The 23,550-nt window shown below is 42.7% G+C and overlaps 5 protein-coding genes across 6 annotated transcripts; 3 read left to right on the top strand and 2 right to left on the bottom strand.

The window, feature by feature from the left end:
* Window positions 1-1,118: 1,118 nt before the first annotated feature.
* LOC117849981 (uncharacterized) lies at window positions 1,119-5,170 on the bottom strand. The gene is made up of 4 exons (XM_034731744.2): window positions 5,004-5,170; window positions 4,816-4,910; window positions 4,631-4,721; window positions 1,119-1,380 (listed from the first exon to the last, which is right to left on the bottom strand). The coding sequence occupies exons 1-4, from the start codon at window positions 5,030-5,032 to the stop codon at window positions 1,350-1,352; spliced, it is 246 nt and encodes an 81-aa protein (XP_034587635.1). The 5' UTR covers window positions 5,033-5,170; the 3' UTR covers window positions 1,119-1,349.
* Window positions 5,171-5,381: 211 nt separating this feature from the next.
* LOC117850660 (uncharacterized) lies at window positions 5,382-8,914 on the top strand. 2 transcript variants are annotated; one of them, XM_034732519.2, is made up of 7 exons: window positions 5,382-5,575; window positions 5,680-5,720; window positions 5,850-5,913; window positions 5,997-6,194; window positions 7,630-7,701; window positions 8,204-8,364; window positions 8,473-8,914. In XM_034732519.2, the coding sequence occupies exons 1-7, from the start codon at window positions 5,447-5,449 to the stop codon at window positions 8,588-8,590; spliced, it is 783 nt and encodes a 260-aa protein (XP_034588410.1). In that variant the 5' UTR covers window positions 5,382-5,446; the 3' UTR covers window positions 8,591-8,914. The 2 variants fall into 2 exon arrangements, with proteins under 2 accessions (XP_034588410.1, XP_034588411.1); XM_034732520.2 differs by having other exon boundaries at window positions 5,440-5,575; window positions 5,845-5,913.
* A 395-nt stretch (window positions 8,915-9,309) lies between these two features.
* LOC117850659 (zinc finger CCCH domain-containing protein 34) lies at window positions 9,310-13,185 on the top strand. The gene is made up of 3 exons (XM_034732518.2): window positions 9,310-9,710; window positions 9,896-10,003; window positions 10,865-13,185. Exons 1-3 carry the CDS (start codon window positions 9,612-9,614, stop codon window positions 12,152-12,154), a joined length of 1,497 nt encoding a protein of 498 aa, XP_034588409.1. The 5' UTR covers window positions 9,310-9,611; the 3' UTR covers window positions 12,155-13,185.
* Window position 13,186: 1 nt separating this feature from the next.
* Window positions 13,187-13,543, top strand: LOC117848983 (MAPK kinase substrate protein At1g80180). The gene has a single exon (XM_034730596.1). The coding sequence runs from the start codon at window positions 13,187-13,189 to the stop codon at window positions 13,541-13,543; it is 357 nt and encodes a 118-aa protein (XP_034586487.1).
* A 2,587-nt stretch (window positions 13,544-16,130) lies between these two features.
* LOC117848982 (putative wall-associated receptor kinase-like 16) lies at window positions 16,131-18,463 on the bottom strand. The gene is made up of 3 exons (XM_072292615.1): window positions 17,787-18,463; window positions 17,493-17,642; window positions 16,131-17,417 (listed from the first exon to the last, which is right to left on the bottom strand). Exons 1-3 carry the CDS (start codon window positions 18,382-18,384, stop codon window positions 16,231-16,233), a joined length of 1,935 nt encoding a protein of 644 aa, XP_072148716.1. The 5' UTR covers window positions 18,385-18,463; the 3' UTR covers window positions 16,131-16,230.
* Between the last annotated feature and the right edge of the window lie 5,087 nt (window positions 18,464-23,550).

Raw genomic sequence — 23,550 nt, 5'->3', positions numbered from 1 at the left:
TACGCTAATCAAAATCAGGTCCAGGTCCATTGCGTTAGTTTAGTACGATCAACTCATCAGTTATCAAAAGTCCAGTTGCCGGGCGAGGCGCGCGAGTGGCCGGTCCCGTGCAGGCGCGGCAGCTTATTTTAGCCCCCGCGCGGCGGTGCCCCCAACGTGACGTGCTTAAGCGCAGGAGAACACGGGGTATCTTTCCCGCACGCGGTCCCGATCAGAATAATGATCCACTCGTTATTTTGCTAATTATACAAGTACAATATGGTTGGGGTTGCTTATTCCACATACAGAGTGAATGAATGAGAAGAAGCATCCTGCAAAGCTTCAAATTTACAGATGGTATGATTGTGGTAGATGTTTTTAACCATCGGTGTTAATTCGCCAATTAGCACTGCGGCAGCGTTTCAATGTTTGCACCAACAATGATACACCCGAATGCACGACTAACAACCACTTCCAGAGGCTCTAAAATTTTACCGGTGACGGAACGGGCGATGTTAGATTCAGGCGCCAGTTAGCATTGCCGTCTGCAGCTGTAGGGTATTGCGGGTTAAACAAATTGTACAGCTGCAAGTACGGATTTTTGAGAGGGGGTTGCTGTCCAAGTCCAAGTCCAGTCCGTACCAGCGACGAGAGAAGCGGCCAAAGATGTACGGCAGGCACAGGCGCGCAATCACAGCACGCAGCAGCTATCGGCCTCGTCAATAACAAAGATCAGACCAGTGTTGCCTATCACCCCTGCCTCGCTGGCATTCGGCATTTGTCCATCGCACAGCTGACCAGCCTGTGCGTGCTTTTGTCCATTCGCATTTGGTGATGCCGTGACGGTCAGACGGCGGTAACAACTAACAAGACCATGCATAAGAGAAGTATATTACGCTGTGCATTGCCTAAAGAAATGGGCGCATGATAATCTCCACTCCACTTGTCGGGTCCCCTGACAAAATATAGAAGCAACCAGGAAGCTGGTAAACCCTTGACGCAGTAGGGTTCTGGTCTCGTGTTCTTGCTTTTGGTTATGGTTATCTAGCTCATAAAGCCCCCACCTTCAAGAAATAGCAGTTCAATCATATTCATTCCGGTGCAGCATCTAATATCATCATCAAAAGCGAATGGGCGACTTGTGAACAGAATACAGTTGCCGAATATATATTTCTCGCTGTCAGGATTATTTTATGTGCTCAAACATCATACCCTTTTGGCAAACATAATAGCAAGAACGGAAGGAAATATAGGTACATGGCACACTTGTCAATCTGAAGACCCAGTCAGCTCTTATCCAATGGGGACTCTCAATGCAATCAAAATTTGCTGTCTGAAAACTCATCTTTTCATCCCTGGAGGGATGCAGCTCATTTGCTCTCCACGTCATATAGTTCCGATCTGAAAGAACAAAGATAAACCAGATAAGCACGTCTCAGTTATATCTCTTTGTGGATTACACTAGCATAGACCTTCACTACAAAAAATGGCAAGACTTGTCATCAATTCCTAGTGAAGAAAGTGTATCTGAAACTTTGAGCATATGGACAAAACGAATAGAGAAAACGTGGAAGTTGCGAGAATGAGTTCAATATGAAAATGCTAGCAACACCATCAAGCATGACAGGTCCACTGAACGAGCACAGAAAATTAAGAACAAACAGACATAAAAAGTTTGGAAACAAGTTTGCACAAAAAATAACTGTATGATAGAAAAAAGGGATGAGTCTTTCAGACAGGAACTGCATACAAGAATGTCCACCTTATCTCTTTGTGGGCTACCCTAACATATGCTTTCAGATCTAAAAAAGGTACTTAGTAAGAATTATCATTATTAAGGAAGTTTATCTTCAATATTGTGCATATGGACAAACCTATATAGAGACAACATTGAAGTTGCAGGAAACTAGTTCAACACAAAACTGCCATCATGCATGAGCACATCACGCATGACAGGTCAACCAAATCCTGTCACTAGCAGACGTGAAGATAGGTAGTCTTACACAATCAAATTAACTGGTACAACAGATGTAGTCATGACCATTGGCATGTAAACCAGTTTGCACAAGCAAGTACAGCAAGAAAGAAGGGTGCCTTTCAAGATCGGAACTATATACAAGAACTTAGTTTACTTGTGTAATGTGTAACCAGGATTGTAGCGCCAAGATCTACTCATCTACATGTATCAAAAGCACTTCATAGTAAGAGTAGAACTTAAGAAAGCAGTTCCTGTCCTTGTTCAGCACTCACATTTCATCCATAGCTTCACACATATTATGTAAGCCATTCATTTGCATCCACAGAAAACACAGTTAACTCAATATGGGATGGCAATTGGCCAATGGTTTGACTGCTGTCCTCACATCTTGCACTTAGATTAGACAATGCAAATCATGCCCTTTGCTGACATATACAGTTTTTACATCATAGAGGATTTGACTTAGTATACCCATAACATATGCCAAGTAGTTCAATACCAGAACGTGAGTACTGTATATACTCCAGGTTAAATCAGCCCAAGGCAAATCTCCATCAAATATACCTGATCTTTATAAAAGCTAGCCATTAGCATAACAGTTAATTTTACTTCAAGTGCTACAAGAGTTTCTTGTACATCAGGAGTCAGTATAAGATATATCATGCCTGCAAATCTTCCACAAAACAAACTAAAAAATTACATTGTTCTAGACTTCTAGGGAAAATGCTAGCATCGCTATCAGGTGTGACCAGTCCACAAAACCATCACAGGAAATAAAAAACAGACATAAAGATTTGGAAACCAGTTTGTGCAAGCAACAGCATGAAAGCTAGATTGGCTTTTCCAGATAGGAGCTACATAAAAGAATGTCCAGCTCATTCACTTTGTGGTTTACCCTAACAGGTTAACATAGGCTTTCACAACTAACATAATAATAATTAACTTTATGGAAAAAAAATCATCTGTAGTTTTGTGCATATGGACAAATCAAAAACAGACAATGTGGAAGTTGCAGGAAATAAGTTCAATTCAATACGAAACTGATTTCTTTCCATCAGGCATGAGAGGTTAACTGAAAGATACAGCAATGAAATCACAAGCAGACATGAAGATGGTATATGTGCACAATCAAATTACAGAAGATGTAGCACTATTATCAGCAATATAAAACAGTAGCAAGAACAGCAAGAAAGCGGGGGGCGCCTTTTCATGGAGGAACTATATACAAGAACATAGTCTACTTATTTTTAGTACTCCCTATGATGTACAAGAACATAGTCTACTTATTTAGGTTGATACTCCCTAGTTTCCTATGTAATGTGTAACCATGATTGTAGTACCTAGATTTACATATATCAAGTGCATTTGATAATATAAGAGTGAAAAATTAGAACAGCAGTTCCTGTTCCTTGTTCAGCACACACATATCATTTAAGCTTTTCAGTCCCATCTAAAGTAAAAAAAACAGGTAACTAATATGGGATGTCAACTGGACTATGGTTTCACATCCTGATTTTTCAATTGGTTCACACATATCATATAAGCTGTTCAGTTCATCTACAGTTAAAAACAGGTAACTCAATACGGGATGTCAACTGGAATAACATCCAAAACTTCCTTAGGTTCACACATATCATATAAGCTGTTCAGTCTCATCCAAGGCCACAGTAAAAACAGGTAACTCAATATGGGATGTCAACTGGACAATGGTTTTCACATCCTGAACTTAAGGACTCCTAGACCGAGTTCTTTGCTGACACATAATTTTTAATTCATGGAGGATTTGACGTAATAAGCCTATGCTGAAAGTTCTTCAATAACACAACATGGGTACTGGATATAATCCAGGCTAAATCAGTCTGTAGCATTAAACCCACAGTCCTCCACAGAATATATATATGATCTTTGCTAGACATTAGCACAACAGTTCATTTCACCTCAAGTGCCAAAACAGTCTCATGCGTGCTTCTTATTCCCATTATAACATCATGAATCAAACATAAGACAATCATGCCTGAAAATTATCTTTGTACAAACTAACAACGCATTCTTATAGGAAAACCAAGCCAATGAATGCATGGACCGATTCATTACATACTAGATCACTACATGACCTAGATATGCTTCTCTTCCATAGCTCCTTTCTTCCTATAACATGCATCCAGATGTTCACAGAACAACACTAAGTAGATCAACTATATGTAGGGCTCAACTTCCTTAAGTGGCATGGATAACCCTGTTTGTTCCGATTTACGTTGAAATCTTAATTATGGACTATGGATGAAGGAAAAAAAAATCTCCAGTACCTTGTTACTTTATTAGTACTGCTCATGAACCATAGCATGACCAAGTGAGCAATTGTTCCCATGAGAAAAACATAATATAGTGATTATCACCAAGATGGTTACAAGATTTTCAAGTTCATATGATCATATTCTGTTACAGTCTTTCAAGCGCATTTATTTTCCATACAATTGCTCGGCAGACTATGCTTGAGCGTTGCAATGTCCGTTCTATTGTAATGCCGTGAAACTAAAGCTGTCCCTATCAGCCATCAGCATAATCACAAACAGGCTTAGCATTACCAATTTACCAGCAATCGACCATCTAATAAAAACAGGGGCACATAAAGGGAGCACGGGAGTGAGGTGAGGGAGGAGGAGGACGACGTACATGAGGTAGGCACCATGGGCGAATGCTCCGGCGAGGACGCCGTAGAAGAGGCGGTCCCTCACCACGGGGTTGTGCCGCAGCCCGATCCTGACTGCCCCGTCGAACCACGCGATGAAACAACCAAAACACGAGTCAGCAGACGCAGCAAGTAAGGGGGATTGGAGCGGAGGGCGTGGCGAGCGTACTGAGGGGGAGCACGGGGGCGTAGACGAGCGGGAGCAGCAGCATATACGGCGGCTTCCGCTCACGCTGCGGGGGACGCCTCGCCGCCGCCGGATCGCTGGCGCGAGAGGACGATGCAAGTGAGCGAGATCGCTTGGGTGGAGTAAAAAGAGAAGGTGAATTGAGTAATAGTGGGTATTGAATTGCTTACTCGAACTGCGAGGAGGAGCGGGACGCCATGACCGGGGCCGGCGCCGGAGACGGCGGAGAAGAGATCGAATCGAATGGAATCTGAACGAGTAAGAGAGGGGTTTGGCTTTGGCGTTGCGTGCTTCTCCCGGGATTAGTTTTGGTCAGTTCGGCGCCGCCGGTTTTGGAACCCGTTGGAACCGTGGTTTCTCCTGGATTACGCCTCCTTTTCGTGGTTACGTACTGCGTAGTCGATTGGGCCAAATGTCCTGGATGGACCGGGTTACTTTTCGTGCCGAACAACAAACACCAGGCCAAATGAATGAGTGAGGGGGGCATTGTACACGTAATATAGCTAGACAGGCCCGGCCCATATTGTTAGGTCCGCAACTCAGCCCGCTGATCAGTCTCGCCTCTCGCGGCTGCTCCTGACGACCTGACCCGAGTAGATCGGCGGCGGCGACGATGCTGCGGGCGCGGGGGGCGGCGGGTGCGCTGCTCCGCCTCGCCGGCGCGGGAGCCTTCGCCCAGAGCGGCGGGGCCCCTCCGCTTGCGCGCGCGGCATTCACTCGCGGCTTCCTCGATCTCCACAAGGTACCCGCTTCGTCTCCGTCCGTCCTCCATTTCTCCGCAGCCGCAGTTGATTAGATTGTTAGCGCGAATGAGTGACTTGTTTTTCTCGTTGCTGGGGTAATCAGATGGTGAACAAGGAGGCCATCGAGAAGGAGAAGGCCAGGCTGTAAGGCTCCTCTCCCCCCACCTCGTTTACTTGCTATTCATAGTTACTCCTACTGGCTTGCTGCTGCAACTTCACCGCAGCACTGTATGGAATATGCAAAGTGTGATGCTTCTGATTGGTCTAGTGCAGTAAGGATGAGATGAGTAGGGGCTACTTCGCGGACATCTCCGAGATCCGCAAGAACCAAGGCAAGGTATTTATAGTATGAAGTACACATTTATTAGTTGTTGATGGATTTGGGTGATTGGTAACCACACTGTGATCAAAATGGTTTAGATTGCGACTGCAAGTAAGGCCATCATCCCAGAGGCTGATGCTGCTGAGTTCCCTGATCTGGTTGTGGAGTCCCCTGATGGCGGGGCTTTGCATCTGCCTCTTGTTGCGCCTGCTCCAGAAGATGATGGTGGTGAGGCTGGTGTTGGTGTAATTCCTGATGCTTCATTGGTCTGCCTTTCCTTTCGTGCAAGCTCGCAGGTATGTGAGGGACTGGTCTGCTGCTTTTGCTTGATAAACCCTGTAGTTTACATCTGCTTGGTTTGCAACCATGGTGGTGTGCACTCCAACTGTTTGGTTTCCATTACATTTGCAAAATTCTACCGCTACACCTCTTAAGTTAATGTATACTTCAGTGTTTTTAAGGCGTTGCCTAGGCGACAAGGTGGTGGTGGCTCGCCTCGCCTAAGGTGTCGCCTTAGCCTGCCTAGGCGATTAGGTGGTGGTGGCTCGCCTCGGCTCGCCTCGCCTTAACGCTTTAAAAACTATGGTATACTTGCTTGATACATATACCTAGGATCATATGGATTTTGACCGGATAGGCTTTGGTTTTATGTGTATCTGTGACAAATCAAGAGTTAACAAATCACTGGTCATGTATCTGTTATAACACTTCATCCAGAAAGCTTTGTATTGTGTACATCCCATGATTAAAATGCATCCTGCATTGATCTAGCTTCCTGGCCTGGTAGCATTGTTTTCAGAAGCTCTTATCCTCTGCCATTCAGGTTCAATTTGTACCAACTACTTCAGCAAGCCCACTAAATGCAGATAAGAACTTTTAGTTGCTCCTGGTCAAATTTTTAGGCAAGACATGACATCCAGGCATCCAGCTACAACTTCTCTCACCATGGTAGCGAACAATTCAGTGTAGAGTACTGTGCCCACCAGTGCATGTTGATTGCGGATTGATTGGCCAAATGCTGACGGTGTGCTATTAAGGGGTTGTTTGGATACCTGGTGCTAAACTTTAGCAGTGTCACATCGGATGTTCAGATACTAATTAGGAGGACTAAACATGAGCTAATTATAAAACTAATTGCAGAACCACTGTGCTAATTCGCGAGACGAATCTATTAAGCCTAATTAATCCATCATTAGCAATGGTTACTGTAGCACCACATTGTCAAATCATGGACTAATTAGGCTTAATAGATTCGTCTCGCGAATTAGACTCCATCTGTGCAATTAGTTTTATAATTAGCCTATGTTTAATACTCCTAATTAGCATCCAAACATCCGATGTGACAGGTGCTAAAGTTTAGCAGGGTATTCCCAAACACCCCCTAAATGTATGTGCACTTTGTTTGATGCCCCTAAAAGGCATGTTACTTAGGATTACAGATGCTCAGATCTTTTTTACATCCTCTCTAATATGCTTGATTTGTGGCTCTCTCATTTTTTCATGGCTCAGTATTTCATGTACTGATATCCAGATTCTCTGCTCCGATATGATATACATTCTTAGTTTGTGTTGCCTTCTAATTAATTTGTTAGAAAAGATATATAATTGGTCTAGGTTTCATATTTCTTTTTACATCGTAATTTGCATCACATTGATTGTTTGTGTTTAAGCTTATATGCTAAATGAACCTTAGTGATTCAACAGCTATTTGGGTGTGCCTTTTGCTAACAGAAAATGGCCGAATCATGGAGCTCACCTTTCCTGGATGCATTCGGTGCTGACAAGAACATTCATGTTTATGAGGTATCAATACATAATAATTCCTGGTTTTGTGTTCAATGCAAAGTACCAGTAACAGTATTCAAATCAAAATAAATGAAAGAAGATATTGGATGGTGCTTGATGTATTCAGTAACTGTAAAGAAATTCATGATCAAGCTCTTTTTGCTAATCTTCTATCACCAATATCTTCTTATGTACCCCACTAACAGAATTCAAATTAAGCTCTAATTGTCATTACAGATAGTGAAAATACTAAGATGCTCTAGTTTACATGATTCCCTTATTTTTACTATCAAACTGTGGTTAGATTTTTTAACTACCCTTAATGCTTGTTTATTGCATATCAGAGTCAGCACAATTGTTTATTTAATATTTTAATGGCATGTGATAGTAAAAAGAGAATAGTGCTGTTAATCCTTTGTTAATTAAGTAATTAACCTTTAAGCTTTGGATAGTGCTGAGGGGGGGAACACCTTACAATATTCCAAGCACTGAGCTGAAAGGGAAATATGTTATGTTCCAGGTCTCATTTATAGATTCTTGGCTATTATCATCGAGTCCTGTGAGACAAGCATTCCTGAAGGTGATGAGGAAATCAAACAATCCTCAAAGACATATTGTGTATGCTTTTGGGGACCATTATGACTTCCGAAAGAAGCTTCAGATTATAAACCTTCTCACCGGGTAACAGCATTCCTTTCCCTTTGGTCGTTTGGTAGAAGCTAAAAGTAGATATACCTTACACCTTACACTATTCTGTCAGTATAAGGTAGTTCAATTCTTGAACTGCAGGTACATATACCTGATTGATCGCCAAGGAAGAATAAGATGGCAAGGCTTTGGATCTGCAACACAAGAAGAGCTGTCATCACTAACGGCGTCTACCTCCATTTTGTTAGATGACAAATGAGATGAGGCGGCTACCTGTTTTCTTTTTCTTGTAACTTTCGGGGGATGAAATTTTGTTTCATACCAGTTTCAAAGCGACCATTCAGCAAATTGAGGCACCTTTTCACAGCAGTTAATAAGCATGGGGTGTCTGGTTTTCTGGTATCCAATCACACAGTGTAACCACATGGGTTGTTTGAGGATACAGCATGAATGTTCTGGTGTCAATGATTTCCTTGCCTTGTGTAACTGTTGTCTGGAACGCAAATCCTAACTTCTGCGATTAATAAGACTGCTGACCTGATTACATGGTTTGGTATCCTTGTACTAAACCTAGATATGCAAACTCTGTTTTGTTTGGCTCCTTTTATTCGTAGGGAGGATTGTTGCTCTGGGACTTGCATTGTTGAAGATCATGCATTGGCTTTTGATACGTTTTTCAGAATCTACCTAAATAATAGGAGTATTTTCTTTTTCGCAAGTGTGAGATTGGCCAACTTTCCAACATTATGTTCCACAGGAGTTTCATAGAATTCCAAGTATGTTCAAGAAATAAATTTCTCCCTCCCAAATTGATATTGAAAGTGAAAATTTTCATTAACTTTGTACTACATTTTTTTAACACGGTACATCCGCACATCACGAGAGAATGAGCCAACTGAGCTGTATTACATTGTGACAATAAAAGTAGAATTTCACAAAGTTGAGTGAGAAGAGTGTTGTTTTGAGATATGATAACACAAAAGTGTCCTTATTGTTAAACTAAATTCTTAAAGGTTTTTTTGTTAGTTTTCCCACTATTAATGTTGTCTCGTGAAATCTACACTCTTAAATGCACAAAAGAAAGGATAAAAAAGGGATAATGTGCCGCGCTCTCTTCGCAAAGAACGCGTTGAAAATCACAACCTCTCGAGGGGCCTAATTGCAATTGACGAGGAAACAACTGGCTCGTTGATGGCGGTTCATTGATCGAAAACCCCAAAGCCGTCGCTTCCGGCGCCGCCTCCCCGTTTCCGGCACTGCCGCCGCCGCCGAGGGAAGCAATGGTGGACGCCGCGGCGGGGGATGGAGAGGACTCGCGGTGGAGGCGGAGCAGCACCGATTGCGTCTCCTTCGTCGCCTCCCGCTTCGCCTGCACCAAGGTAGTACCCTACTCCCTAGCTACCAAACCCTTCCGCGGCAAAGCCCTACTCCGGCGCCGCCATTTCTAGGGTTCCGCGTTTCTTCACCGGCAAGCGGCTGTTGGAGCCGCCTTGGGGGCCCGTTGATTTGTGTGATGGTTGATCGGATTCTCACTTGCCTTGTGTGTTTGGGGTTTTGGTTGTAGGGGGCTAATTGCGAGTTCCGGCACTGCGAGGGCGCGCGGTTCAATCCGAGCTGCTGGTACTGGTTCCAAGGCAACTGCGTCAATCCGAGCTGCACCTTCCGCCACCCCGTGAGTGATGAAAGCCCAGCCGCTGGTTAAATTCCTTGGATGATAACCTGAGTTGGTGTGCTTGGCTGCTTGCTGTGTACCATGAGTAGAGAATGTGCTCAGGTTCGGTACTTGATAGTTGATAATGACAGACGCAAACGGTTAAGCTTGTGATGTTGTAGCTTTGGTGACTTACTTTGCGGAGTTCCTTAGAAAAAGCTTGCTTTGTGGAGAGGTGTTGTAAGAAAGATGAGATGGCAGTACTCTGGGCCAATTGACTGACTGTGAGCGATTTATTAAGAATATTTGCAATAGTTGTCCAGAGGGCTTGTTGGTTGGAGTGATGGATTCAATTGCGTACGAGCAGCCCATTAGTCCAACCAATTGCATACAGGCAGCCCATTGTACTACCACCAATGGACTCTCCAACAACATTGGGTTCTACCTGTGCATGTTGGTTGGAGTCAACTGTAATTCCCTGAAAAAAAAATGGTTGTTTGTGTGGCAACACTGACCAATTCCATGCTCTGTCTCTTGTGATTTGGGCATGTGGCGTTGCTGATGTATGTAAATGAGTTCAGGGATGGAAAGGTGGTTCAGTTGATCCAGTAGTTGGATTTGTTTGTGTTCATTAATTCATTTCCTGATGTACAAATAAGAGGTTGCCATGTGTTATTTGGTCCTGCTTTGTAGCCTTGATAGTGTTCATTTGTTTGTTAACTTGTTCATATACATTGATTGAAGTAACTTGCACTCTTCACTCTCTATTTTATGCCTTGAATTATTTCCGTTGACTTGCTGAGCCTTAGCTTCTTGTTAGCTTTCTTGCTTATGTAGTTTTGTATAGTGTTTTTTTTATCTCATTACACCCTTATCTTGCAGCCATTGGAAAGCCTGAACCAAACCAAACCCTTGGCAGATCCACTTCTACCATATGCTTCTGCTTCTCTCAAGGCAGCCAGTCCTTGTTACTTCTACTACAACTCGTACTGTAAGAAGGGTGGCAATTGCCCCTTTCTACATGAGCCTCCAACTTTTAACAGTGTTGTTGGAACTTGTTCTGGAGCCACCACTTCCAACATTGCTGCACATGGAAATTCTGCTGGAGATGAGAAGATAGAATCATCAAAATATGCTCTTGCTAATCCTTGTCAAGGCAGCCCTGAACGCATAAGGAATCACCACTCAAAAGGAGTTTCAGAGTCAAGCAGTACCTTATTTAATGGAGCTGCTTCAAATGCACCTGAAACATCAATTGATGCAGTTGGATACATGAAAAGCTCCACGCCATCTGATCAAAGTTCAGGAGATCCAGCAATGGAACATGCAGAACAGGATGAATCGCGTGATTCCTCCCCTGGATTTGATGTCCTTGTGGATGATGGACTCCCTAACAAGATTGATCTTGAGCATCAACTGGCACAGGAAAGAGGCACTGATGTGCTTAATGTGGAAAATTATATTGGAGACCCAGTTGTTTATGGTCTGGATTATCATAATGCAGAGTACCAGGAGCAAGGACTTAGTGACTTTGAGCGCGGCTGTTATCTTGAAGGAGTTCATGGGCATAGTTGTTTGACCACATTAAGACATATACCACATATTAGATCAGATCATGTAAATTCCAATTCTGAAGAGCATGGCAAAAAGTTCTTCAATCCGAGAAGCTTAATGGGCTCGCGTGCTGACTTTGATCACCAGAACACTCAGATTGGACATATATCAAAGCAAAGACCTGAGAGGAGAAGTGCAAAGGGCAAGAATGGCCGCACTAAGAGACATCGTACTCATGAACCCAGGAATGGTTCAGAAGAGATTGAGCAAAGACCAACTCATGACATGCACAATTCGTTGATGGGAGATTGTTCTCGTTCTCTTGTCTGTGCAACCTTCAGAGGACAGAAGAAGAAAAGTAGAAGAAAGCAACACCATGCTCATTCTGCTAGATCATCAAACTATACTAATGCAAATGCAAAGCACATTGATGATCCTGAAAATTTTACTGGTCCAAAGTCCCTTGCTCAGATAAAAGAAGAGAAGTGTAGGTCCAGGCCAAGTTTTAGTCATCCCACTGTTCACGTGGCTCATGGGAGATCATTCTCAAATGATTTTGAGGGGCCCAAATCCCTGAGTGAGCTTCTCAAGGCCAAGGGTAGGACTCCTGTTGGTTAGGGAATCATTCTGTAGCAAGTGTAGATGGTGAACTTGGTCAGAATGATGCCAGTGAAAGCTAGTTTTTGCTAGCATAACAAGCAACTTGGAAGTACTTTTGTAAAAGAGCATGGAAAATGTTGATTTCCTGTGCTGTGGACAAATTGTTAAGAGGATGGTGAGTGTGACTGTGTGAGGAGGAAGAAAGGACCAATATTCAGGAATTACTTTTGCTTACTGCCACGATTGGTAAATGGCACTAACCCTCTTGTTACTTAGTGTTGCTAAATTCTTATAATTTTAAAATGGTGCTTTCTGGAGATAAATTTCTGTTACGCTCTTGGATACCATCCAATGGATGTGGAACACCTGTCAACGTTCGTTGTGTTGTTCTGCTCAGTTATATGACATCAGCTTATTTACAAGCAAGAGTCGAACATGTCTACCTTTGTGCCTTCTGCTATGAATTATGATAGTTTTTTGAACTTATCGTGTTCGTAAGTTGATTAATTGATTTTGCATGGATGAAATTATTAACTAGCATGTGCATTTATTATATGATGGGAACCAACGCATTGATGCTAAATAACATCCTCAGCCCATTGCAAGTTATACCCAATCTTTTGTCAAATTTTCTTCACTATTTATTTGTGGGTAATGATTTTGTTAATTGAAACTTTGCACATGGATGTTTGCTGCTTCTACTGCCTTTAATGTTAATATACTATCGGTTAAACTAATATTCAGTAGCTCTTAATATAAATACAATATAATCAAAACAGGAGTGTTTCAACTAGTGCCACTTGTTTAAGCACAAAAGCAGATAGAGGGGACCGTTTCCTTTTAGTCCGTGGCTTGATGTCAATGTTTTGTGCAGCCATACCTTACAATCTCCCTAAATCCTACCTAAGACCTCCCAACCTGTCAACATCATCTGACTCATCCTGAAATTTGTTATAGTTACCCTTCCTTTATATGCATGTATACTATTGGTTTCGCAACACATAGCCATATGACTTCCTAGGTGTACACACACCCACACGCAGAGAGGGAATGGCTGAGCTGCAGAGATCTTCTCAAACATTTAGGAGGTCTGGTTCATCAGGTTTGGTCTGGGACCAGAACCAGAGGGGCCATGGGGCAACTGGGGATACAGGGGAGGACAGCTTAGAGGTCAAGGAGCTAAGGCACTCCCGTAGTGTTGGGTCCATCGGAATGCTGAAGCAGCGTAGGGGCGGTGATGGCAAAGAGCGCAGCAGGTCCAACGATGGCAACCAGGCCTTCCGTACTCGACATGTCCCACCTGCTCTGGATCCACCTTCACCCAAGGTGTCGCGCTGCATGTTCTGTGGGATTTTCAGGAAGGAAGAGCCCTCACATACGTCCAAGCCCAAGCCCAGAAGGTACTAGGATGTTACAAAGCTTGAAACCTTGTCAGGGTAAAGTTCAATTGCATCATTAAGTGTTTTCTTATTTTGTAAGAGTTAAGAATTGTTGTTTGAATGGGTCTATGTGCTTCTTGGTGTGCTGCTGTTCCATTTCCTGTTTATATGGGTTTTCATACTCATGCTTGCTAACGTTTACCTGTTCTATCTGTTATATCGAGTACTTGATACTCACTTCTGGCTGTAGTGTATATATTGATACACTTGTACATGAACATGATTTGTGCACGATGGTTTTCTTCATTAATATGTTTCATGTCCAGGCTACTACTGATTGCTGATTGTGGATCCTGAACGTGACCCTAATCTGGAAGTTAAATGATATACAAAGTTTAATTAGCTGCACCATGAGTTCGCTTTCCTCACAGAAGCAGCCCATTGTAATCTGTAGAACTATTATTTAGTAGTCATGTAGTCCATTATGTACTTGTTTTCCAAATGATGTGTTGATAATAATGCTTTAGTTCTCTTTGTCTTGTGAGATATTGCTGCTAGGTCGAGTACTACCTTCAAAAATTCCACAAGCAAATAGTACTGTTAGATATACTAAGAGTCTAAGAGTACTCATATACTAACTATGAAGTCACCATGCAGAGACTTTCTATCTTTGATGCTGTGGTAGGAAGTTTGAATGTAGGAGTTATTGTCTAAATAATTATGACCGTGTCGATGACACCTTAATAAACAAATTGTGGTCAATTTTAGATATCTTTCTTGTTGCTTTTGAACTTATCATGTCTAATTGCTTCTAAATAGTGATACCAACTCTTGTCAGTTTCTATGATCTATGTATTTAACAAGTTGCAATGCTATCAGTATCATGTGATGTAAGCCATTTTCTTTATGGGACATCCAGTTCTAGCCTTTAGTTTTTTAAGGTCTAGTTTATCTTTATAAATAGATGTCCTACATTTTAGAGACAACAATGCACACATGAAAGGTTCCTAATAACATGTGGTTGCTCCTTTGATCTTCATATTTTGTGCAGCTGACACTCCTGATTTTAGGATCTTCCATTTTCCAGAAACAGACCTGCTGCGTCCATAAAATTCTATGAGTTTTCAAAGAAATTCACATGGACTGTCAGTAATTTATACTGTAGGTTGGAAGGCCCTTATGCTGGATGCTGACCCATACACTTTTTTGATACAATATACCAAGTCTGGAATTTCTTTCATATCCAGAGCATGCCTAATACAGAAATGGGCTGCAAGCCCTGCAACATGTGTGTTGGTTGTGAACCAGTAAAAGAATGTGTGCGGAGCAATATGAGAGTAGTTAGTTTAAGTCTTACACACAGAAAGTTTTAGGACTAGTTACTCTTATCTGTGCTAGGTTGTTTGGTCCGATCCACTTGACACTAGTCCTCGGTCTATGCTAGACGATACTAGGTCACAATGCAACTGGTCTTCGCATATACAGATACTTGAGTTCCTATTGGTATTAGGACTACAAGCCATCCTTTTGACCTCCCTGCGTACCTTGCATCTTCTCCTAGCACTGTAGCACATTAACACGGCCAGTCTCTACAAATTAGTTTGAATGAAAGTTAAAGTAGCTACCTTGCATACACCTGTGAAGCTGTGACCAGTAAAGGCATGTTCCTATTTTGACCATATACTTACCAAAAGGAGTGAAAGAACCAGGGGCCAGAGCCCATTGCCAACATGAAGAGCTGAAAACGGTTGGTGAAAAACTCCGCAAAGTGACCAGTGAAGTAATACTGCGCATTTGCGCACAAATAAAATGAAAAGACAAAAATTGTGTGCGTGAGTTTATTTTAAGTGATCTTTGCAGTACCCGGTTCAGGATTGAACAAAACCTGGGGATATTCGTTGTTGGGATTTGAACCTGGGGATGCTATTTGTGCTATGCAGAAGTTCCATATAAATGCTACGGTGAAATTTCACATCCTACTCTCTGGAAGCTAGAGCCTAGAGCAGGATTTGTTAATCTAGGGTTGCTGAATATATCCAGAAGTAGAGGCTCTGATTTCTGATGTATGCATATGCGGTTGTTTTTTTTTCCTCCTTTATAAAGGAGTGCCAGGATAGCATAATTGGGAGTTCCTTTCGGCCAAACAGCTTTGCCTATGCTTGTTCTCTCTGAAGGTAGCTGGTGGTGGCCACCTTGGGCATGGTCTGGTCGTGCTACCAGCGAAATGGCAGCTGCACGTGCAAAATTGCCAAATAAAAGTTCAGATCACTCTCATACCCCAAGCAGCAGTGTGAGCTGACTAATTACCTCTGTGAGCACTGCTTCATATAGCAACCTGTCCAACCAAATACTCCTAATATTTTATCCACAAGGCAAACTGGATAAAGTAAATGATTACCAAAAATTCATGTGATATCATGACTTTCAAACATGATATTTGCTTCCTTATTGAAAATAAAAAAAAGCAGGCAGCTGGTTAGAAGGGGCCAAAGTTCGTCATCACAGTGCCACAAAAGGAGACACATATATGCATTGTTACGTTTCTAGGCTACAGATTAATTGGACAAATATACAGCGGACATACAGTTCTGCACTTCAGAAGCTTGTGTTAAAAGACATGAAGAGCACAATATTAACATGTACACTGGTCATTTGTTACAAGGTCATTTCTAAGATGTAAGCCAAAAGTTTCTTCTATATACAAAGTAACTCGTGTTACCGTGGGAATTCCATAGATAGCAAGATCTCCCTTTCCATACTGAACCGCCTGGTCCCATCAGTATCACCACTTCCTTGCCCAGCTGAAGGAATGTTCACTACGTGCACCTCGGTTCTTGGGTTGTTCCCAATGTTGGTTGATGCACTTTGCAGTGCCTCAAGTCTCATCTCGACTTGCTTCATCATGGGCCTATCTTTCCCGCTTGAGCTTATGCACAATGCTGCGACCTCTGCCACTTCCCTGGCATCTTCATCCCCTTCCCTGGCGACTTGAGGGTCTAGTATCTCAGAGAGCTTGCCTTGGTTGTGTAGCAAGAGAAACTGTTCCACCAGACTGTAACCTGCTGGTGACATGTAAATATGTGGTTTCTCCCTTGTTAAAAGCTCCACTAGCATGACACCGAAGCTGTACACGTCACTCTTCTCAGTGAGCTTTCTCGTGTTGTAGCACTCTGGATCCAGATATCCAAAAGTCCCTTGAATGGCAGTTGTTACTCTAGTCTGATCAATAGGGATGCCTCGGGAAGCTCCAAAGTCTGACACTTTGGCTGTTAGATTATCATCAAGCAGAATGTTGGTGGCCTTGATGTCTCTGTGAATTATTGACACTGAAGCAGCTGAGTGTAGATATGCAAGGGACCGCGCAACTTCAAGCGCAATTCTCAGTCGTTCCCTCCATGACAATGACAGTGAAGAAGTAACATGAAGATGCTCATAAAGGGTTCCATTTGAAATGAACTCATAGACTAACAGTGGAACTTCTGTCTCTAGACAGCATCCAAAGAGTTTTACCACATTCCTGTGGTTTATTTGAGAAAGAATGGCGACCTCATTGATGAAATTATCCGTTTCACTTTGGATTGCTCGCGTTGACCTCTTAATGGCAACGACACGCTGGTCAGACAATATGCCTTTGTAGACGGTGCCATGGCCTCCGTTGCCGATCTTTCGATCCTCGTCGAATGTATTTGTTGCCTTTTCTAGCTCTTCTAAGCTGAAGATCATCCTTTCAGCAATGTCCTTGTCTACTAACTGTTGCAACAACAACCCACGATTTTTCCTGAAGAAAAAATCTCTCAATTGTTTGGCCTTTTGGGCTCTTAGCTTTCCCCTTACGAGAATAGCAGAAAAAGTCAGAAGCAGAAGGAGTGCGCCACTGCCAAACCCTGTAGCAACAGCTAATCCTGGAACACCATAAAATTAAAATATGTTAACATAGCAACAGTTAAAAGCTACAGTTTAATGGGAGATCTTGTTACCTGAAAACTTTTCTGTAGCTTTGATGCATCCATGTGGTTTCTGGGGGTCGCCAGAGGTGCCATGTGGGCAGATGCAATTGTAAGAACCATCCGTGTTAATGCAATGACCCAAGCATTGGTATATATCTGGATGTGCGCACTCGTCAATATCTGTTGCAATGCAAACGGCAGATATGAAGCATGCTCCTGTGAGAAGAGTTGGCATGCTGGAACTGGAACTCTTTATTTTTTTAATTTGATGATGAAGAGAATCTGGAACTCTTTTTTTTTCTTTATGAATGATGAGTTGCATACCTTGGCATCCATTTGGTATGTAAGGGTTGCCCTCATAGCCATTACTGCAGCGGCATATGTGCCCTGAGGATTCGCCAGTCCAGTGATCATGGCAGTAACTATTGTAGCTGAGGCACCCAAAATCATCTGAGCTCTGAGCATCAGCACAAGACGAGTTGCTGAAATTCCACTTGACAACCGCCTTGGTTTGCACTGGCCCAGCAGATGTGGCTAGACCATCTGATTCTGAGACTGCCTTCTGCAATAGCATGGAATGGTTGTCTGTTTCCCACCACTCGTTCGCCACCATGACTAAAGTAGCGTTGAATGGCTGTCCTGGCATGGTTATGTCCTCTACTGCAGTGTAAGAGGCAAGCTTAATGGAGTACATGTTGCCTGCTCCTGGCATGGATGCCTGACAGCAGCCAACACCAGAGCACACGCCATCAGTGGCTACTGCAGGACGCCCAAGCAGGCACGATGATGTACACCTAACGATCATGTTGTCTACATCTGGCTGACTAACACGAAACTCAAACCCACAGCCCATGATGACGAAGTTGTTCCAAAACGGGGATACTGAGAAGATGCTGCCATCAAGGGGGATCCCCCATGTCATATTGTAACTATCCCTCCCGGAAAGCCTGACGACACCATTATCAACATAGAGCTTCCCATGATGCAGAGATATGTTGAGCACCTCGGCTCCTGTACCATCCAAATCCAAGAAGAGCTTCGGGGGGTTGTAGGTCTCGTTGCAGGTGAGCTCGAAACCTTTGCGGTAGCACCCGGCACCAACACCGAACGGGTAAGGTACGCTGACCTCACCGCACTTGCTAATGCAACCAGGCCATGCTAGGTTGGTGTCTGCTAGGAGCACTGGTGTGACGGTCTGGAGCTGCAGCAGCAGGTGCAGCGCTGCGATGGCTAGTACACGCAACATATGATTTTCATGGATGAAGGAGAGAGCCATATTCAACTTGTATGATCCCAGTCACATAAATATGTGAAGGGCATGGTGGTGCAACCCTGTCGACGCGGCTAAAGAAAAGTACTTTGACCCCAAAACTCAGATAGTTTTTGACTGGTTTAAGGGATAGAGAATCCATTCAAATGGTGTGTGCACTGGAGTTTCAACCTTTCTCTGCCATTTTAAAATGCACGCCTGGTGTGATAGGACCGTATGTCCATGTCAGAGAAGTAAGCTTCGAGATGAAAATTGATGAAAAATGCGAGGCGACAAGTTTGAAGGACACTTACCCTGACCGTCTGACGCAACTTCTCCGAGTATTTGGGCATTTGTTTAACTGTAACTTAGTTGACCGACTCGGAATACCCTGCCAAACAGAAGCTTAAACTAGTGAAACCTCAGAGGCATAACGGCAGACAGGTGAGAGGCATCAGAGATTGAAGACAGATGGGCTGTTTGATCCTTAAGCCCCGTTTGGTTACACAAACTAGTTTAGTCCATGTCACATCGAATATTTAGATACTAATTAGAAGTATTAAATATAGACTAATTACAAAATTAATTGCACAGATGGAGGCTAATTCGCGAGATGAATCTATTAAACCTAATTAGTCCATGATTTGACAATGTGATGCTATAGTAAATATGTGCTAATCATGAATTAATTAGGCGTAATAGATTCGTCTCGCGAATTAGCCTCCATCTGTGTAATTAGTTTTATAATTAGCTCATATTTAGTCCTCCTAATTAGCATCTGAAGATTCGATGTGACAAGGACTAAACTTTAGCTCAAGGATCTAAACACCCCCGTAGGGTAAAGTTTAGTCCATGTCATATCAAATCTTCGGAGGCTAATTAGGAGGACTAAGCATGAGTTAATTATAAAACTAATTATATAGATGGAGTCTAATTTGCGAGACGAATCTATTAAGCCTAAATAATTTATGATTAGTACATTTTCACTGTAGCATCACGTTATCAAATCATGAACTAATTAGGTTTAATAGATTCATCTCGCGAATTAGCCTCCATCTATGCAATTGGTTTTGTAATTAATTTATATTTAATACTTCTAGTTAGTATCTAAATATTTGATGTGACAAATATTAAACTTTAATCTCGGTAACCAAACGGCCCAGTACCAACTGGAGCGATGCAGCGAGCGAACTATTGAACTGAGCTCTGAGGTGCGGCAGACACTCGGTTGGTGGCTCCAGCGCGCACGCCTTCTCGTGGACGCTGTGGCGGGCCTCGCGCCCTCGCCGCCGGCATCGAGCATCACGGGACAGGGGACTGTAGTACTGGACCCCCATCGAATCAAACGAAGTGTTTGGTCAGCAAAACGGCCAGGAATCCCGAGTTCCCGACGACCTCGCGGCCGTGCCCAGGACATTTTCCGCTCCTCGCCTCCACATCAAAGGAGGGCGGAGGTACCCCAACCTGGCCGCGCCATCGCCGCGATCTCCTGCCTCCGCCACGAGCAAAATCTTCTGCGCCGTCTTGCTTGCGTCAGGTAGGAGAGGCGGCGGGAGAAGAGAAGAGCTGGTGGGCTGGGCCGTCATAGATTTCAGGGCCGTTTCCTCCTTCTCCTTCTCGAATTTACCCTCACGTTTTATTATTTAGTACTATCTGGAACAAACGAAACTCGCAAAAGTTGAGAAATTTTTGTTTCAACAGGTTTATATCATGAAAATGGCATAAAATTTACTCTTTTAGAAAAGAGAGAGAGAAACGCTTGTCATATTTGTCAATCTATATTTGTCATATTACAAGTGAGAGAGCATCATCCTCTGAAATTTGCTGCGGCTGCCGTGAATTCTTGAGCAGTGTGCTTGACGGCTTGTAGGCAGTGCTTTCTTGTCTGTTTTCGGTTACTCTGTCTCTGTCGTCAGGCCATGTCGGTTCAGAGTTGAGAGACAGCTCTGGAGTGGCTCTGCTCTGTCCTCTGAATATTCCTCACGTTCCATTCTCCAATTAAAAATCTCGCTGTCGCTGTGGCACATGTGACCAGCACGTAAAATAATGGCGGTCGATGCCGATCCAAATCCAGCGAAGCATCCACGGGATTTAGACACTGTTAGGCACGCTCACTAGAACCTGCTGCTTTAAGCTTATCAGACTGAGGTCCCGTTTGGTTCCTAAGAACTCCTAAAATTAATTTATGTGACAGCAAATATTTAGATACTAATTAGGAGTATTAAATATAGATTAATTACAAAACCAATTACATAGATGAAGGCTAATTTGTCTGACAAATCTATTAAGCCTAATTAGTTCATGATTTGATAATGTGGTGCTACAGTAAACATGTGTTAATGATGGATTAATTAGACTTAATAGATTCGTATCGGGAATTAATCTCCATCTGTGTAATTAGTTTTATAATTACCTCATGTTTAGTCCTCTAATTAGTCTCCGAATATTTGATGTGATATGAATTTTAGTCCGATCCAAACACCCATATACATAGAGTAACTCTGATCTGTTGTGCTCCGCACTGCAGTATAGAGGGAGTAGAGTTTGGATTATTGCCTCACTTTTGTCATGTACCAGTCGTATCTTTATCGTTATTGACCGAAACCGCATCGCGGTCTCCATAAAGCATTGCGCCACGTCACTTAAAAAAAAATTATCGGTGCAATTACCATCTGACGACTGATAAAAAGCGGTAAAAATTCATCCACGTGGAACGCAAACAACACACACGACACGGCGCCCAGCCTCTTGAATCTTCTCGATCACTGAGGAGCGCACAGCAGCTGATGTTTGATGTTATCGCCGTCCTGCAACTCGCCGACCACGGCCAAACATTCCATATTTCCGTTCTTCAGCCTGAACCCGTGAGCGAGGCACCGGAGAATAAAATTAAAACACACAATCAAAATTCATAGAAAAAGAAAGATACAATCAAGCTCCTGATGACCTTATGGTGGTAAATTGGCAATCCACAGATCTCCGCAGAAAACAAAATTTAGGACGAACTTGCACACTTCCTCCATCCTAAATTACTATTCGTTTTGACTTTCCTAAGTATGTAGCTTTTATTCTATATCTACACATAGCCTATATCTAGGTGCATAATAAAAACTATGAATTAAAAAAACAAAATGAATAGTAATTTGAAACGGAAGGGGTACAAATCAAGAGCAGAGTAGAATTAGGATCCGTTTGGCTGAGAGAATCGTTCTAGACTCTTGCTAGAATCGGTCTGTTCCTTGCCAAACGATCACCACAGCTAGCGATTCTAGATAGAAATGTATCTAGCGATTCTAATTTTTTTTACTAGAGAATAGAATCACCTCCAAGCTGGTTTCACGTGATTCTGTTTATTTCTTTCCTATCTCCCCTCTAGTACATGGTAAGTAAACTTCGTATTTTTTAAGTGCAGTAATTTAAAATGGATCGCATGTGAATATTCTTCACCCATAAAAAATCTAGTATTTTGGTGAAGTCTATCTATTTTTATATTTTTTTTGAAAGAAAAATAATGTATCTTTATGTCTATTTTAGAAACCGAATCAGCTAGGTAGCCAAACGATTTCAGGGAAGTGATTCTATTTCAACATAGAAACGTTTCTTAAAAAAATCTGGATTCGAAAAAATCTAGGTCCCTACCAAACGAGCCTTAAAAAGAGGCGACGGCATACATAAATATTGCAGAATCCATTGTCTAGGTAATACAAATACACACTTCAAACCCTTAAGTTGTCAAAAAAAGTTTTATCATGACATATTAAATTATTCGCAATGAAACATAAAATAGGAGGGCTACTTTGTGCGGCAACGCCGCGCAATGTTCCAGTGGTACTAAAAAGTTACTAGATATTAGATGAGTTCAAATGACGTAGCAGGAAATTTGGTGAGGCGTGACTTTCACATGAAGAACTTCGAGGACACTACTTGCGCAAGAGTCCCACGACACACTGCGACTCCCTCCACGCACAAATTCTTGCAGGCAGCAGCAAATGAACTTTTGCCAACGTCCGATCCGTAGCATCAGTTTCTCCTTTTCACGAGCTTAGGTGCCATACAAACAAGTACTATCACGACAACACGCCACGCAGTGTCGTGTCAAAACCAATCACACAAAGAAAAGAGGAAAAGAGGAGCCAGAGAGAGCAACAATAGAAAAAAAGGGAGTCACCGACGGCCAGGAAAGCTGCACCCCAACCGCCATTATTGGGACAAGAACGGATTACCGGACAAGTTTAATGCAAAGCACGAGCCAGCCAGCAAGTCTATAATATAGTGATGCTCTTCAGCGGCAGCAACGCACTGCAGCCTGCAGCTCAGTCGCACTTGCACTCGCACTGGCACGGCGACTTCGCAGAAGAAGCCCCCGCCGGCTCTCTGCTTCACGTGTCCCTTTGGTCTGACACAGAAATGGAACGTTTTTGCTTGTTGCTTGTTGATCGAGCATGTCTGTTACTGTGAAGATTTGTTAAAAAAAAAAAACTCACTTGCAGTTTTCATAGAAATCCAACACATAGCTCGATTTTCCGAATCAAATTATATAAAAAAAACATTTTCGTTGAAAGCTAGCGAGGACAATGTATCGAAACAATGCATTCTATTTGGGGTGCCAGATGCAGATGCGAAAAGAGTGAGTTTTCGTTGCATGGGTTTTATTGCTAATGAGACCTGCCTTTTTGTTCTTAAAATAAGGTACGTGAGTATTGAGACATCAACAGGAGGACATGACGTGCAACCAACCACTGCCGAAGGAGTTTTCTTTTTCCATGCACGTAAACAGAAAGATAAAGGAGAAATCATGTCCTCTTTTACCCTGTTCTGTTGTCGGTGGATGAAATGAAA

Source organism: Setaria viridis, chromosome 3 (genome assembly GCF_005286985.2).
Source record: "Setaria viridis chromosome 3, Setaria_viridis_v4.0, whole genome shotgun sequence".
Classification (NCBI taxonomy): domain Eukaryota; kingdom Viridiplantae; phylum Streptophyta; class Magnoliopsida; order Poales; family Poaceae; genus Setaria; species Setaria viridis.
This window is presented reverse-complemented; position numbering and strand designations above follow the sequence as displayed.

What these genes read in the sequence shown, in the direction of transcription:
- LOC117849981 (XM_034731744.2), bottom strand. Translation starts at nt 5,032, where the DNA reads ATGGCGTCCCGCTCCTCCTCGCAGTTCGA. An exon ending in CGCTCCTCCTCGCAGTTCGA is followed by an intron (nt 4,911 to 5,003) that starts GTAAGCAATTCA and finishes CTCTCGCGCCAG; the next exon opens with CGATCCGGCGGCGGCGAGGC. An exon ending in GCCCATGGTGCCTACCTCAT is followed by an intron (nt 1,381 to 4,630) that starts GTACGTCGTCCT and finishes TTGTTCTTTCAG; the next exon opens with ATCGGAACTATATGACGTGG.
- LOC117850659 (XM_034732518.2), top strand. Translation starts at nt 9,612, where the DNA reads ATGGTGGACGCCGCGGCGGGGGATGGAGAGGACTCGCGGTGGAGGCGG. An exon ending in CCCGCTTCGCCTGCACCAAG is followed by an intron (nt 9,711 to 9,895) that starts GTAGTACCCTAC and finishes TTTTGGTTGTAG; the next exon opens with GGGGCTAATTGCGAGTTCCG. An exon ending in GCTGCACCTTCCGCCACCCC is followed by an intron (nt 10,004 to 10,864) that starts GTGAGTGATGAA and finishes CTTATCTTGCAG; the next exon opens with CCATTGGAAAGCCTGAACCA.
- LOC117850660 (XM_034732519.2), top strand. Translation starts at nt 5,447, where the DNA reads ATGCTGCGGGCGCGGGGGGCGGCGGGTGCGCTGCTCCGCCTCGCCGGC. An exon ending in GCTTCCTCGATCTCCACAAG is followed by an intron (nt 5,576 to 5,679) that starts GTACCCGCTTCG and finishes TGGGGTAATCAG; the next exon opens with ATGGTGAACAAGGAGGCCAT. An exon ending in GAGAAGGAGAAGGCCAGGCT is followed by an intron (nt 5,721 to 5,849) that starts GTAAGGCTCCTC and finishes GGTCTAGTGCAG; the next exon opens with TAAGGATGAGATGAGTAGGG.
- LOC117848983 (XM_034730596.1), top strand. Translation starts at nt 13,187, where the DNA reads ATGGCTGAGCTGCAGAGATCTTCTCAAACATTTAGGAGGTCTGGTTCA.
- LOC117848982 (XM_072292615.1), bottom strand. Translation starts at nt 18,384, where the DNA reads ATGACATGGGGGATCCCCCTTGATGGCAGCATCTTCTCAGTATCCCCG. An exon ending in CATACCAAATGGATGCCAAG is followed by an intron (nt 17,643 to 17,786) that starts GTATGCAACTCA and finishes GCATTGCAACAG; the next exon opens with ATATTGACGAGTGCGCACAT. An exon ending in AGCTACAGAAAAGTTTTCAG is followed by an intron (nt 17,418 to 17,492) that starts GTAACAAGATCT and finishes ATGGTGTTCCAG; the next exon opens with GATTAGCTGTTGCTACAGGG.